General features: G+C 44.0%; 1 protein-coding gene across 1 annotated transcript in view; it reads right to left on the bottom strand.

Moving 5' to 3' along the window:
- LOC126455705 (uncharacterized) overlaps positions 1-15,366 on the bottom strand; it is a 94,461-nt gene that overhangs the window by 3,631 nt on the left and 75,464 nt on the right. Inside the window, exons 2-4 of the mRNA XM_050091478.1 lie at positions 5,751-6,733; positions 4,445-4,568; positions 1,373-4,066 (exon numbers count right to left, since the gene is read on the bottom strand). Of these exons, the coding sequence (XP_049947435.1) occupies positions 1,373-4,066; positions 4,445-4,568; positions 5,751-6,733 (3,801 nt within the window). The remainder of the gene's footprint in view (positions 1-1,372; positions 4,067-4,444; positions 4,569-5,750; positions 6,734-15,366) is intronic.

The raw sequence follows: 15,366 nt of genomic DNA, 5'->3' as shown, positions 1-15,366 counted from the left end.
GTGTTGTCAGCTACAGGCTCATCCACATCCTCATAGTCGTGGTTGTGATCATCATTGTCATCTTCATGCTTGTGGTCATTGTCATTGTTGTCATTGTCATGCTTGTGGTGGTGATCATCACCATCATTGTAACCTTCATCCTCATGCTTGTGGTGGTCATTGTCATCCTTTTCATCCTCATGCTTGTGATTGTCGTCGTCATGCTTGTGGTGGTCGTCATCATCCCCGTCATCCTCATGCTTGTGGTGGTCGTCGTCGCCATCCTCATGCTTGTGGTGGTCGTCGTCGCCATCCTCATGCTTGTGGTGGTCGTCGTCGCCATCCTCATGCTTGTGGTGGTCGTCGTCGCCATCCTCATGCTTGTGGTGGTCGTCGTCGCCATCCTCATGCTTGTGGTGGTCGTCGTCGCCATCCTCATGCTTGTGGTGGTCGTCGTCGCCATCCTCATGCTTGTGGTGGTCGTCGTCGCCATCCTCATGCTTGTGGTGGTCGTCGTCGCCATCCTCATGCTTGTGGTGGTCGTCGTCGTCGCCATCGCCATCCTCATGCTTGTGGTGGTCGTCGTCGTCGCCATCGCCATCCTCATGCTTGTGGTGGTCGTCGTCGTCGCCATCGCCATCCTCATGCTTGTGGTGGTCGTCGTCGTCGCCATCGCCATCCTCATGCTTGTGGTGGTGGTGGTGGTGGTGGTCGTCGTCGTCGTCGTCGTCGTCGTCGTCGTCGTCGTCGTCGTCGTCGTCGTCATGCTTGTGGTGGTGGTCGTCGTCGTCATCGCCATCCTCATGCTTGTGGTGGTGGTCGTCGTCGTCATCGCCATCCTCATGCTTGTGGTGGTGGTCGTCGTCGTCATCGCCATCCTCACGCTTGTGGTGGTGGTCGTCGTCGTCATCGCCATCCTCATGCTTGTGGTGGTGGTCGTCGTCGTCGTCATCGCCATCCTCATGCTTGTGGTGGTGGTCGTCGTCGTCGTCATCGCCATCCTCATGCTTGTGGTGGTCGTCGTCGTCATCGCCATCCTCATGCTTGTGGTGGTGGTGCTGGTGGTGGTGGTCGTCGTCGTCCTCGTCGTCGTCGACCTCGCCATCCTCATGCTTGTTGTGGTCGTCGTCGTCATCCTCGCCATCCTCCTGCTTGTGGTCGTCGTCTGTGCCATCCTCATGTTTGTGGGCGTCATCCTCGCCATCCTCATGTTTGTGGTGGTGGTGGTGGTGGTGGTGGTGGTGGTGGTGGTGGTGGTCGTCGTCGTCGTCCTCATGCTTGTGGTCGTCGTCGGTGCCATCCTTTTGCTTGTGGTAGTCATCCTCTCCATCCTCATGCTTGTGGTCATTGTCGTCATCCTCATGCTTGTGGTCATTATCATCCTCATGCTTGCCATGATCGTCATCATCAGCTGTGTGGTCATGACCAACATCATCGCCATCTTTGGGGTAGTGATCATCCCCACCATCACCCTTATGATTATCCTTGTGATTGTGAGCTTCATTATCTTTGTGGTGAAGTTGATTTTCAGAGAGTGGCGTTTTGTTTTTGATTAGTGTTGTGTCATGTTCAACATTTACTTGTCCTGTAACTTTTGCATGCTGTTCATGGGAGCCATCCTGTGTATTGGAGCCATATGTAGACTCTCCAGTTAAGTGTTCTTTGTTTGGGTCATGAACTGCTGGCTTTGTCCAAGATGGTGAAATCACAGTAACATATTCTGATGCATCTGGTAACACCTGATGATTGTAATGGTGGTCTACAAGACGTCCTTGCTCCTCTGATATTGCACTTCCTGCTGTAGTGAGTTCTTGAGCTTGAGAGATTATAGTCATTACTGAGCTGACAGTGCGATCTATCAAATTTTTAACTGTACTGCCTGCAATATTGTCCTCTGGCTGGGACGACAGTTCCGTTATTAATTCTGTCTGATCTGTGACATAGTTCCCCTCTGCTGCTTGAGTTTGTATGTCGGATGTACTTTCAGTAGGGAAACCACTGATTTCACCTGATTCCGCTAATGAATAACTTTGGTTTGATAGTGAAGTCACGACTAACGTAGTAGTTTCTGCTTCCAGCATAGAAACAACGGTCTGTTCATTTGTGTAGGTGGTACCCTCATTGTCCACGCCACTTTCATTACTGGTAGCGACAGGTGAAACATAATTTACTTCGCTTAACTCTGTGTAGTCATCAACTGCTGTAAGCTTCTCGACAGTTATCATATGCTGTTGGGAGCTGGTTTCAGGTAAATCGACAGTGGTCGTCTGGGTAATGTCAGGGTCGTTTGCCGACAGCTCCGGTTTCAAATATCCATCAGTAATTTCATCTTGTTTATTCGTTGTTGTGGGAAAGTGAAATTCTTCAATGAAAGATGTAGTCTCATTTCCTGTGAAGCCATTTTGTACATCTGTGTCTTGTGGTACAATAATTTCACTGCTTGGCTCACTTTGTAGTGTTGGTAGTATTGTCATTTCACTGTGGTCTCCTGTGTTCAGATTTCCTGCAGGTGGTCGATCATTTCCTTCATTCTCCACATAGCTAAACGCAGCTTCTTCCTGTAAAATATTTGTGACATCAGTATGTGAATAGTCTGTTGAGGCCAGTGTTGTAAATTCTGCTTCTGAACTGTCTTCTTGTGACATGTGTGATAACGATTGCGGCTCCTGGAGTTCGATTTTAACTATTCCATCCTTTTCCCATGGGCTAGATCCACCAGGAAAGTGTATTTCTGATATGATGGTCGTTTCCTCTAATGGTATCTTATCGCTCTCTGGATGAAGTGAGCTACTTTCATAGTTCAGCGTTTTGTCAGTGGTGAAGAAGGGTGGAGGTATTATTTCCTTCGGGTCTTCATCCACATCGATGTTCGTGTCATCTTGAGAACTGTTCTGATGTTCATAATCCTCATGTTCTTCAGTACCATGGTGGGGGTCATATGCTTCATGTTCGTGAGAACTGTGATAGGAGTCATACACATCCTGTTCGTAAGAACCATGATGGGGGTCGTATGCTTCATGTTCAGGAGAACCATTGTGGGGGTCAGATGCCTCAATGTCATAAGAACTATGCTGAGGATTAGATTCCTCATGTTCATAAAAGCCATTGTCATGACTGTACACCCACTCATCTTCAGAACTGTAGTCGTACACATGTTCTTGAGAACCAAGGTGTGGGACATGTGTCTCATGTTGAGAACTGTGGTAAGGGTCATGTGAATCATCTTCATCGAATTCAACTTGATGTTCCGTTTCAAGTTTTTGGCCACTGTTTGCTGATAATCCTGATGTAGCTTCCATTATTTCGTCGTCGTATGTCGTGACATGTGGCGAATCGACATGTTCATAGGCGTCGCCGTAATCTGTAATGCTCCCGTCACCTGGGTGTTTCAGAGGCGAATTATTTTCAGAGTGATAGACCTGCGTATTTGACGGCAGAGTAACGGAACTGTTACGTATGGTGTCGCCTACTATGTAAGTTCTATCAGTGGTTTCATAAGTTCCAATAAATGTCGTCTGGATTCCAACTGGGTTATTGGTAATTTCATATCCGCCAAATACACCATTTGGATTGCCATGGTAGTGCGTTGAACCGTCTGCGTGAATTACATCTTCTGTGACTCCTGTAACTCCATACTCGCCGTTTTGTGCTTTGTTGGTTTGAGCAGCCACTATTGTTTGTTTGTTGATGTTGTCCACATTCTCTTCAGACGCTGATGCTTGAATGTCTGGGAAGTAAGGAGTGGCGTCATTCTCGGCCGCAACTATGTCACTTGAGTGTACTCTTTCAGTGCTTTCGCCAGTTTCAGGGTAAGATGTCGATGAAAATTCCTGCCAACTCTCGCCGTTAGCTCCAGCGTACGTTTCAGTAGTAGTTTCTTCCTGAACTTGTGCACCGTGCGATACTCCTTCAGTAACAAGACTGTCTTCCTCAGTTAGGACTTCTACTGAAGTACCATGAGCATTATCTTCGTTTTGCGAAAATGACGGGTCAATATGGTCGGTGACGTGGTATAGAACTGTCGTCAAACGGCTTGCGCTATCAGCAACTGTAACTGTCGAATAATTATCAATCTCATCTACATTATCTGTAATTACAGGTTGCGGTTGTGTAGTATCATAGAGCACAGTTGTATCGCGAATTGTTTCAGTGTCACTGTTCCATTCTATTAATACATCGTCACCGCTACTCATAGAATCTGTTGTTGGCATCCAATTGCTCTGAGAATTATCAAGCTCTTCGGCACTATCCGGTGCTTGTGATTTAATTGACTCCGTTGCGGAATTCATAAACGTCGATTGGCTCTCATTCGGAATCTCTGACCTATTAAAGGCTGTAGATTCGGATACGTCAACCAGAGATTCTGTCGTAACCTTTTCGGCAGACTGTATTGACAATACGACTGTGGACGTCATTACCACATCCGATAACCCTGGCGTCGCAAGCTCATTTACAACCGACAAACCTTTGGACGTTTGTTCTGTACTGATTTCAAAAGGTGTGGTGATCTGCACTGTGGCTACAACGTCCGTATCTACAGCCTCTGTGGTTGTCTCTTCTGTCAGAACAGGCACTAAACCACTCACTACCTGGAGTGACACTTCAGGCAAGTTGATTATTGGTACAGAAAGCGAGTCTTCGTATTCGTCTGAGAATTCTACTTCTATGGGGCTGGTTTCCTGATTCGTTGACACATTGTAAACGTGTTTGTCTGAGGGGTGTGCCACAACATCATAATGTACATCTGCGAGCGTTGAAAATTCTGTGGAAGTGCTATTTGCAGATGGGACAGTGAACTTGTTGACGTATTCCGTCGTTGAATTCGTGCTGGAGTCTGCACTATTTCCATGAGCAAATCCTACTGCATGCTGGAAGGAACTAAGCTCGGAGCTATAAATTATGTCAGAGATTATATGAGTAAATTCTGGAGAATGGATTACACTGAAATCATCTTTATTATGGATACTCGCGTCGTCATTTGTCATAAATGTATCATGTGATTCCACACTAAAATAGTTTGGTGTATTCTGCACATGATCAGGTAATGGCGTACTGCTTACATTAAGTTCAGCTGCTTTATTTGGTCCAACAGTTGCAGCAGTTACTGCAAATGATGAAGTATTCAACGGTTCAATCGTTTTATGCGTTGCAACTGGGGTTGCTGTGGTGGTCTCTTCATGGATCGGCCGGTTAGTTTTGTCAGTACTATCGTCGCCTGGTTTTTCATCTTTGTGAGTTGATGTAACAGTAATTGGAAAGTTATTTTCAGTGACATCTCCTAAAATATTCTCCACAAATACCTCAGTAGTCGCAATGTTTGTACCAGGGTCACTAGAAGTGATTGTGAACAACGTATGTTGAGGATTTTGAGAATTTTGTGAAGTTTCGTCCGTCGAAGGGAGCATGGTAATCCCAATGTTTTCCACAGAACTAAGATTGTGCATGGATGACGTAATATTTAGATCACTGATGCTATGGTCTGCCGAAGTTAAATTGTAGGTAGTTAATTCTGAAACAGTGTACTGTGAAGATATTTCGGTCACTGGTCCACTCTCATTAGAAGTATTGAGGTAAGCAGCATGGGGTTTGTCGGTAGATGTCTGAATTGTCGGTTTCGTATCATGAGAGAGAGATACTGGCGAATTACTGTTTTGAGTGGCCAGCGTTTCCGAGAAAGTATTCGCCGAAGGTTCGGTGATTAGCTCAGTTCCGTTTGATTCGTGAATGGTGCTAGGAAACTTAACTGTATGGAGAGGATAGACCGAACTTACTGTCGTAACTTCGGTTGAAGAGTGAGTAATTGGTTCAGTATTGTTGATAACGCTATGCGTGGTCGTATGCTGCTGGGTAGTATGTGTTTGAGATGTAGAATTTAGATCAGGATGAGCAGATGTATTCGGAACAGTGTAGTAAGGAGCAGTAGAATTTTCCGATGACGTCTCCATCCAAGAAACTGTGACAGGAGCTGCATCAGTTGAAGTATGATGTATGAGGGAGACATTTGTCTGAAGGTGACTTGGGATTTGTTGTGCAGGCTTCACATCATGATTCATTGTTGCAGTTACTGCGGGATGATTTTGATTTGAACTGTCCACTGGAGATGGAGGTATGAAGTTGCCTGCAATGCCAGCATTGTTCACAGGAATTCCATGCTGGTTAGTCAGTTCGACACCAGTTGGATTCTGCGCGAATACTTGCGAAATTGAATAATAAGGGTAGACAGGATTTTTTGATAATGTGAACGGAGGCTTAAGTGGTTTTGGTGAAAACTCCTCCAGGGGAAGATCAATTGTAGAAGCGTGATCATCTTGCGAATGGGCAGCCATTTGTGTAATGACATGATAGGGATGAATTGGGTTTGGAGAAGTGCTGTGAATGCCGGGTTCCTTGTCCGACGGGTCCTCATCGGGTGCAGTGTCCTTGAAGACGTACGGCCCCGACTCCTGATGCGGGTACCACGTGTGCTGTGGAGGGGGGTCCTCTGGGAGCGGCTGAGCGTCGTGGGCACCCCAGGGCTGGACACGCCATCCTAGGTGCCGGCGGGCGGCGGTCTGCAGGCGCTGCACCAGCTGGTAGAGTCGGCGGCGGGCCGCCGTGTCCTGCCATGGCAGGCTACGCGTCAGCTCGATGGGCGTGTATTGGGCCAGGCGAGAGCCCACGGGCGGCAGGCGCTCCACCCAGTAGGCGTCGCCCTCGCTCAAGTTATCGCCGTAGTCGTCGCCATCCTTCGAGAGGATGTCGTCAGCTGGGGGCACTGTTGACACGAGAGACATTATGAGCTCAAACGTCATTGCGACCTGTGCTATCACATACAGGGTGAATAATCTAAAACATGCATCGTGAGTAAACGTTATTCTAAATGATGGAACCTATAACGGATCTTTTACGTTGGGATAAATTTTATTTTTTGTTGGATGTTTTCGTTAAATAACTGAATAAATTGTAATTAGGATTAATTTAATTAAGCAGAGTAGAGAAGATAAAGTCGAAGAGATGTTCATTGGGCGGATATTGTCGTAATGTAACGTCATTGCGTTGTTCGGTTGTTAAAACATGTCGTTTGTGTTCCGTTCTGCTGTTCGGTCGTGCGCGTATCTGAAAGCAATTAATTCGGGGACTAGAATAAACTTTCACATAATAGTTACGATTCGATATTCCGACAAAAGGGGTTAACGTCAGTGTTAATTTGAATTGTGGGCGACAGGATTAGTTTTGACAGATACGTGAAAACGGACGTAACGAAAGTTGTTCGCATATCATCCTTGAACGTGACTTTTTATTTAATTAACGATTGCGGGCTCATTAAAAGCTATTATCTCATGATTAGGATCAATCCCTCTTTCCTCCTAGATAGTGATCATTCATTAATATTTACGTCATAAGAAAAAGGATTATTAATAAAATTGATGTTAAATGACAATTACGTGTTATTCTATTAGTGTGGAACCGACGTAATATCTCTGAAATGACATTGATATATAATTTGTGATAAATACTGAACTGAGATAGGAAGTATATTGAAATTAGTGAACATTTGATACTGAGACTATAGAAGCAGAAGTGCTTAAGGTTTATCTTCTCTAAAACGGCAAAATAGGTACGAACTTCAACGCAATACTCGATATTATGCATTGCAAGGACATTAGCATTTCATACTTATTTTGACGACGCGCTGTTAAATAAAGGAACGTTGAGTCTCTGTACGAATAATAAAATTAAATCTAAAAACATAATTAATAACGGCGAACTCCGTTTTAACAAACTGCATTGCGTGTCGTCATCGGGCAATAACTGCTCAACCCCGGAGACTTGTGTGGTGAAATTAGAAGTGAGGCATATAAAACAAACTTAAAAATCCATCCAGGCTACAGTGGAGTCGGCAAAACACGACGTGGGCAGTTATAAACCATTTTCAAAACTTCGTATTTATTGAAGTTCAAATTCAAAATGAACAAGCTTTATGCAAATGAGAAGAGGAAGTTTCAAAGTTTTTTTCATAATGTTTGATATCAATTTGTTGTTGTTGTTGTTGTCTTCACTCCAGAGACTGGTTTGCTGCAGCTCTCCATGCTACTCTATCCTGTGTAAACTACTTCATCTCCCAGTACCTACTGCAACCTACATCGTTCCGAATCTGTTTAGTGTATTCATCTCTTGGTCTCCCTCTACGAGTTTTAACCTCCGCGCTGCCCTCCAATACTAAATTGGTGATCCCTTGATACCTCAGAATATGTCCTACCAATCGACCCCTTCTTCTAGTCAAGCAGTGCCACAAATTTATCTTCTCCCCAAATCTATTCAGTACCTCATTAATTATGTGATCTACCAATCTAATCTTCAGCATTCTTCTGCTGCACCACATTTCGAAATCGTCTCTTCTCGTCCAAACTATTTATCGTCCATGTTTCACTTCCACACATGGCTACACTCCATACAAATCCTTTCAGATGCCTATATAGGCTCTCTAAACGGCCCTATAGCCGCGTGAACTCTACCGGCCTCTTCTGAAACCATCACCGCCAGCCCACGCCCTCCAACCAAAAACGCTTAAACTTCCTCTTTTCATTGGTATAAAGCTTGTTCATTTTGGGTTTGTACTTTAATACACACGAATTTTTGTAATGGTTCCATCATTTAGTATAACCCTGTGTTACAGAAATGGAAATGCTATTTGTGTGCGGTTTTCAGAGAATGGATTGGTAGTCACGGGCTCTTATTGTTAGCCATTAATAGTTCACAATAATACTTAGAAAGTTTTTCTTTTGTGCAGACATAAACTTTAAGTGGAACCATGACTATCGACATTAACAAATCAAACGTTGGTTAAATTAGAATATAAACTGCGTTTGTTGCAGGATTCTAGTGCGAGTCGTTTACGGGATATTGTAGTATTTCTGGCTTTGCAGCCATCATATTCCGCTACAAGACGCGCATTTTAGAGCAATTGAGAAGGCAGCAGTGGCAAGATGACAATTTGGTGTGAGGTAACGATGACAGATGGTTTTTTCGGTATGGGTATCATGAGAAAGACTGCCTGAATTGTGGACCTTCTCCACGATTGGCTGCTGCGTTCGAAAATTGCGCGCCAAAATGGTTATCTTGTATCATTAACACTAGCAAACTAAACGGCGTATTTACTTGCATTTCATATTTAAAGCATGTCTCAATAGCGTGCTATCATTCCATTATTGCACAAGTATTAACAACCGGAAGAATAATAAACAACTGTTAAAGGAAAAGGCAGATTAAGCAGTTCGGTGATCTTCGGATCGCGCCTAACTTCGATGGCGGGCGAAGTGGTTTGACTATAAGAACAGAGATGGTTGGGAAACCTCTGACGACACACGTCTGTCGCGGTCGGTGTTAGTTAGGACTTTATTAGCAATGTATGGTTATTTGGAACGCACAGGTGACAACAGCGTGACAGTATTTACGGAAATACGCTGTTCAGTTCATTGATTTGTTGAAGAATAGAAATTGATTGTCACTCTAAAGTGGAATGTAATTGGGTAGTTTCTCGTGTGCTACTAACAAAAAACGAGTGGTATCCCGCGTAAACAAACTGATTGGAAATTTAATTATTTCTAAAATAACACTTCCTAGTTGAGAGTTTCTTACAGCCTTAAGATAACCGATTCACGACCTACGTGCTGTTTTCTGCGCAGGGGCCAACAACTATATAAGACAGCAGGTTGGTGAACATTAATTAGGACTTATGTATTCCACTCAGGGCGCTGGAAGCAAATAGGCACCTCGCGTGTATTGCAATTTTCGTACAAGTGATATCAGTGACACGTCATTTGTGTTCACACAGAGGAAGTATGAAGGAGAGAAATATTTTTGAGGGAAGAGATTCGTGTTGTAGTAGTTGTGGTCTTCAGTCCTGAGACTGGTTTGATGCAGCTCTCCATGCTACTCTATCCTGTGCAAGCTGCTTCATCTCCCAGTACGTACTGCAGCCTACATCCTTCTGAATCTGCTTAGTGTATTTATCTCTTGGTCTCCCTCTACGATTTTTAACCTCCACCCTGCCCTCCAATACTACATTGGTGATCCCTTGATGCCTCAGAACATGTCCTACCAACCGATCCCTTCTTCTAGTCAAGTTGTGCCACAAGCTCCTCTTCTCCGCATTTCTATTCAATACCTCCTCATTAGTTATGTAATCTACCAATCTAATCTTCAGCATTCTTCTGTAGCACCATATTTTGAAAGTTTCTATTCTCTTCTTGTCTAAACTATTTATCGTTCACGTTTCACTTCCATACATGGCTACACTCCATACAAATACTTTCAGAAACGACTTCCTGACACTTAAATCTATACTCGATGTTAACAAATTTCTCTTCTTCAGAAACGCTTTCCTTGCCATTGCCAGTCTACATTTTATATCCTCTCTACTTCGACCATCATTAGTTATTTTGCTCCCCAAATAGCAAAACTCCTTTACTACTCTCATTTACTAATCTAATTCCTCAGCATCAACCGACTTAATTCGATTACAGTCCATTATCCTCGTTTTGCTTTTGTTGATGTTCATCTTATACCCTCCTTTCAAGACACAGTCCATTCCGTTCAACTGCTCTTCCAAGTCCTTTGCTGTCTCTGACAGAATTACAATGTCATCGGCGAACCTCAAAGTTTTTATTTCTTCTCCATGGATTTTAATACCTATTCCAAATTTTTCTTTTGTTTCCTTCACTGCTTGCTCAATATACAGATTGAATAACATTGGGGAGCGGCTACAACCCTGTCTCACTCCCTTCCCAACCACTGCTTCCTTTTCATACCCCTCGACTTTTGGAACTGCCATCTGGTTTGTGTACAAATTGTAAATAGCCTTTCGTTCCCTGTATTTTACCCCTGCCACCTTCAGAATTTGAGAGAGTATTCCAGTCAACATTGTCAAAAGCTTTCTCTAAGTCTACAAATGCTAGAAACGTAGGTTTTTCATACATATATATGTCACCATCCTTTATCCCCCTCTCCCTCTCTTTTTCAACTTGACGTAGTATCATAATTTGAAGTTCCCCACACCGACGATGTACGATGCCTGTGGTAGCACGCAGAAGGACAACTGAAATGCATACGCTAGTTACGTGGACTCTGAACAGTAACGAGACAATTGACCGTCACAGGTTGTCCGCAACATGACAACCGACAGTGGAAATACACACTTCCCATCTGATATGGAACGACTTTTGCGCATGTGCTAGTATTTCAGCAGATACGTCCAAGCTGGCTGCAGTAATACAGTGTTGTATATAATCGCCTGTAGTTGGTATGTCCTTTTAGACAGCGTCTTTCAGTTTTTACCACAGAAAACGTCTACAGAAATCAAATCTGGAAAGCTGGCCGGCCAAGGTACAAGTCTCCTACGTGCAGTCTAAAGATTCAGAAACAATTTGTAAACACATGACGATGTACATCGTGCACTACGGACTGGACAGCCATCATGTTGGTACTGCATGTTCTTCGTAGTCTGCAGATGAACGCCTTCCAGCATCTGTGGAAGATGGTCTGTCAGGAGACTGCAATGCTTGTGCGCGTTCAGTGTTCCGTCTGTGAAAAACAGGCGTATGAGCTGAGGGCTCACTATCCTACATCACACATTTACACTCTATGGACGCTGACGTTCCACCTGACAAAGCCAATAGCGATTTTCAACAGATCAACAGTATACGTTCCCACAGTTTATCTGGCCGTGACTGGTAAATGTGGTTTCATCACTAAACAGGATACATGATACCTTTGGAGTATACTGTCTCAATGTCCTTATACAGAACTTAACAATTCTCATAATCGTTTCAATGCTGCTCTTGATGGAGAGAAATCCGACTCATACCACTTCTTCGTGTGATTGCGCGGTAACTGAAGTGCGGATCAACAGCAACTGCAGCAAGAACAGATGACGATATCTCGTTTGTGGGTTGCTCAACTGCGCGGTTATCAGCTCCCATACAAACTCCCCGTCTTTTCACAGTACAGTCACGCCACTTTTCTCGAATGATGATGAAATGATGAGGGCAACACAAACAAGCAAGCAGCAAGAACATTAATTATCCCCTCTTCTGTTGTCACTTGTTGCCTTCTGTTACGTTATCTAGGTGTTACACTACCATTTCCACTTAACTGCCGGCCGGGATGGCCGAGCGGTTCTAGGCGCTACAGTCTGAAACAGCGCGACGCTACGGTCGCAGGTTCAAATCCTGCCTCGGGCATGGATGTGTGTGATGTCCTTAGGTTAGTTAGGTTTAAGTAGTTCTAAGTTCTAGAGGACTAATGACCGCAGAAGTTAAGTCCCATAGTGCTCAGAGCCATTTGAACCACTTAACTGGTTGAAGAGGTTGTTAATAATTGTCTAGATGATTGACGTCTATTGGGGTATATTGACACATACACCGAACAAGAACGAACTGCATTCTTCCTACACTCTCCATACATCATGAACAAGTCGGTATTTTCTGCAGTGGTAAATCCCATAGTCAACTCACGACCTTCTGCTTGGGCTGTCACACACTAACTAACTAACTAACTAACTAGTCGTAATACACTCAAGGAACCAACAAGCACACTGTAAGCAAACTGAACAACATCGTACCTACTAACTACGCAGGTTGAAAGGCACGGAGAGGTGTCGGTGTGGAAAATTTTCACAATATGCTATCTCCTAAACGCCTCGCGCTGGAATCTTGCAACAAACACTACTGATGTTCTAATTTATCAAACGTTTAATTTGTTAATATCTGTAAGCATTGTTCCACGTAAGAATAGCACGTTTGCACAAAAAAACATTTTCTGAGTTTTATTACAATCTGTTTGCTGGCCAAGGATACGAACCCCTGACTACCTATCCATTCTGTGCAAACAGCATATCAACAGCGCTTTCTATTTCGCAGTATTTTCGTCGCAAGGCTTAGGTGGTTCACCCTGTATGTTATTTTTCAACGGAAATGCTTCGTCGGTAGTCCGTGCATCCCGTATTTCTTAATGAAAATTAATGAGGGACATCATGTTCAAGATTTCGTTCGCCACTAATGACGAAAAATATGCAGTTAGCTTGGAGTTACTATTAGTATAAGAATACTTTGAAGACATGTTTATAAAACCATTGTGGAGAGTGTCATGTATTGACAATCTGTTTAACTAACACGCACGACAGCTGCTGCTGTTTGGATTCCTTATGCAAGCGTAGTCAGTCACGCTGTAAGTAGATTGTTTAGGTTCCTATGTTGGTGACGCCACGTAGCACTCTGTATGAAAATCGCTGACTGCACTGTGTGCAGTCTGTGGCTGGTTGGACTCATTGTTGGAATATTCGCTTCTGTAGTGTTGGGCAATTGGAGGTGAGCCGCCAGCTGTGGTGGATGTGGGGGGAGAGATGCCAGAGTTTTGTGACATTATGAGCGGACGATCTGGACGTGTGTCCGTCAGAAAAAGGAATTTGTTATACTGGCTGTCATGAACTGATTATATATACATAAACTTTTGAACACTATTAAGGTAAATACATTGTTCGTTCTCCATCAAAATCTTTCATTTGCTAACTATGCCTATCAGTAGTTAGTGCCTTCAGTAGTTAGAATCTTTTAATTAGCTGGCAGTATTGGCGCTCGCTGTATTGCAGTAGTTGGAGTAACGAAGATTTTTGTGAGGTGATTCATGAAAGGTTTAAGTTATTGTTAGTGAGGGCCATTCTTTTGCAGGGGTTATTGAAAGTCAGATTGCGCTGCGCTAAAAATATTGTGTGTCAGTTTAGTGATAATCAGAGTAAGTAAAGAGAGAACTGTCTGAGTTCATTCAGTTTTGCTCAGCTGAAAGTCAAACAACATACGAGTTTTTCCAGCACTGTCATTCTTTACATACAAAGGGGAAGTTTCAACGCGACTTCGGTCTTATACGTCTGTAGTCTGGGAGACGAGTCTTTGGTATTGACAGCTCGGTAGCGTCTTTCCATTGCCTAGCGACCGCAGGCAGGCAGCCAATGACGGCCTGACTTTGAGCGGGTAGCAAGGGCCATGTTGCCGCCCTGAAACCCGGTCGCGCGCGCTTATGAAACTTGCCAGTGTCTCGCGTGCAGGCGGTGCGGTCGTTCGTCGTTTGTCTGAAGTTGAATTCGCAGTTTATTTCGTTTTTGTTGTTTTTAGTGTTTCTTTGTAGTACCAGCCCAACACAAGAAGTGAAACGGAGGAAGAAAAGTGTGCTACACACCCAGGCCCGTGAATTCGTGTGCTCTGTGAGGGATTACTTTGAGAAAGAAAAGGACAAAGGTGGGCCCTTAATTTCTGTTGTTCAGGTTGTGAAAACTGCAGCAGCATTGAAAGTAAGTAAGAAAACTGTTGTAAAGATAGGGAAAGAACAGTATAGCGTAGATTGTGACGAGAGTGGCACAACAAAGCTGCACACACCAGGAAAGAAGCGACCGAGAAATAAGCAGGTGACAGCTTTGGACGATTTTCAGAAAGACGCTTTTCGTCGTCATATATACAGCTATTGTAAGAGAAGGGAACATCCCATTCTATCTAAATTACAGGTGTCGCTTCAGAAAGACGATCTTTTTAAAGGGAGCAAATTTTCATTGCGTACAGTGTTGAAAGACATAGGCTTCAGCTATTCACTGTTTAACGGACGCAAAATATTAATGGAAAGGACAGATGTAGTTGCATGGCGGTGCAGATTTCTGCGCAGGATCATGGGTGTGAAATTCGAAAACCGGCCGCGGTGGTCTCGCGGTTCTACGCGCGCAGTCCGGAACCGTGCGACTGCTACGGTCGCAGGTTCGAATCCTGCCTCGGGCATGGATGTGTGTGATGTCCTTAGGTTAGTTAGGTTTAAGTAGTTCTAAGTTCTAGGGGACTAATGACCACAGCAGTTTAGTCCCATAGTGCTCAGAGCCAGCCAATTCGAAAGTATAGTGTGGTTAAATGAAACTTGGGTCAATGCCAGCAATTCTTTACGTAGAGGCTGGAATGATGGAACGCCCGAGGGGACAATGGCAGTGCCTGTTGGTAAAGGAGGGCGTATTATTGTCTTACATGCAGGAACATCGAAAGGTTTTGTGCCAAACTGCTTGAAAATGTTTCGGTCAAAAAAGACGGGAGATTACCATGAAGAAATGAACAGTGTAGTATTTCAAGAATGGTTCGAGACATCGCTTATGACGAATCTGACAAGTCCATCAGTGATTGTTATGGACAATGCGCCTTATCATTCCGTTGTTCACGATAAGGCACCAACCTTAGCAACAAAAAAAGACGATATCATTCAGTGGTTGAAACGGCGAAAAGTAGATTTCAGAGAAGATTTAAGGAAGGCGGAACTGCTCGAAATTGTGGCACAAAAGAAACCCCAATTTCCAACATATGTAATTGACGAGATTGCTAAAAG

Source organism: Schistocerca serialis, chromosome 1, assembly GCF_023864345.2.
Source record: "Schistocerca serialis cubense isolate TAMUIC-IGC-003099 chromosome 1, iqSchSeri2.2, whole genome shotgun sequence".
NCBI lineage: Eukaryota > Metazoa > Arthropoda > Insecta > Orthoptera > Acrididae > Schistocerca > Schistocerca serialis.
This window is presented reverse-complemented; position numbering and strand designations above follow the sequence as displayed.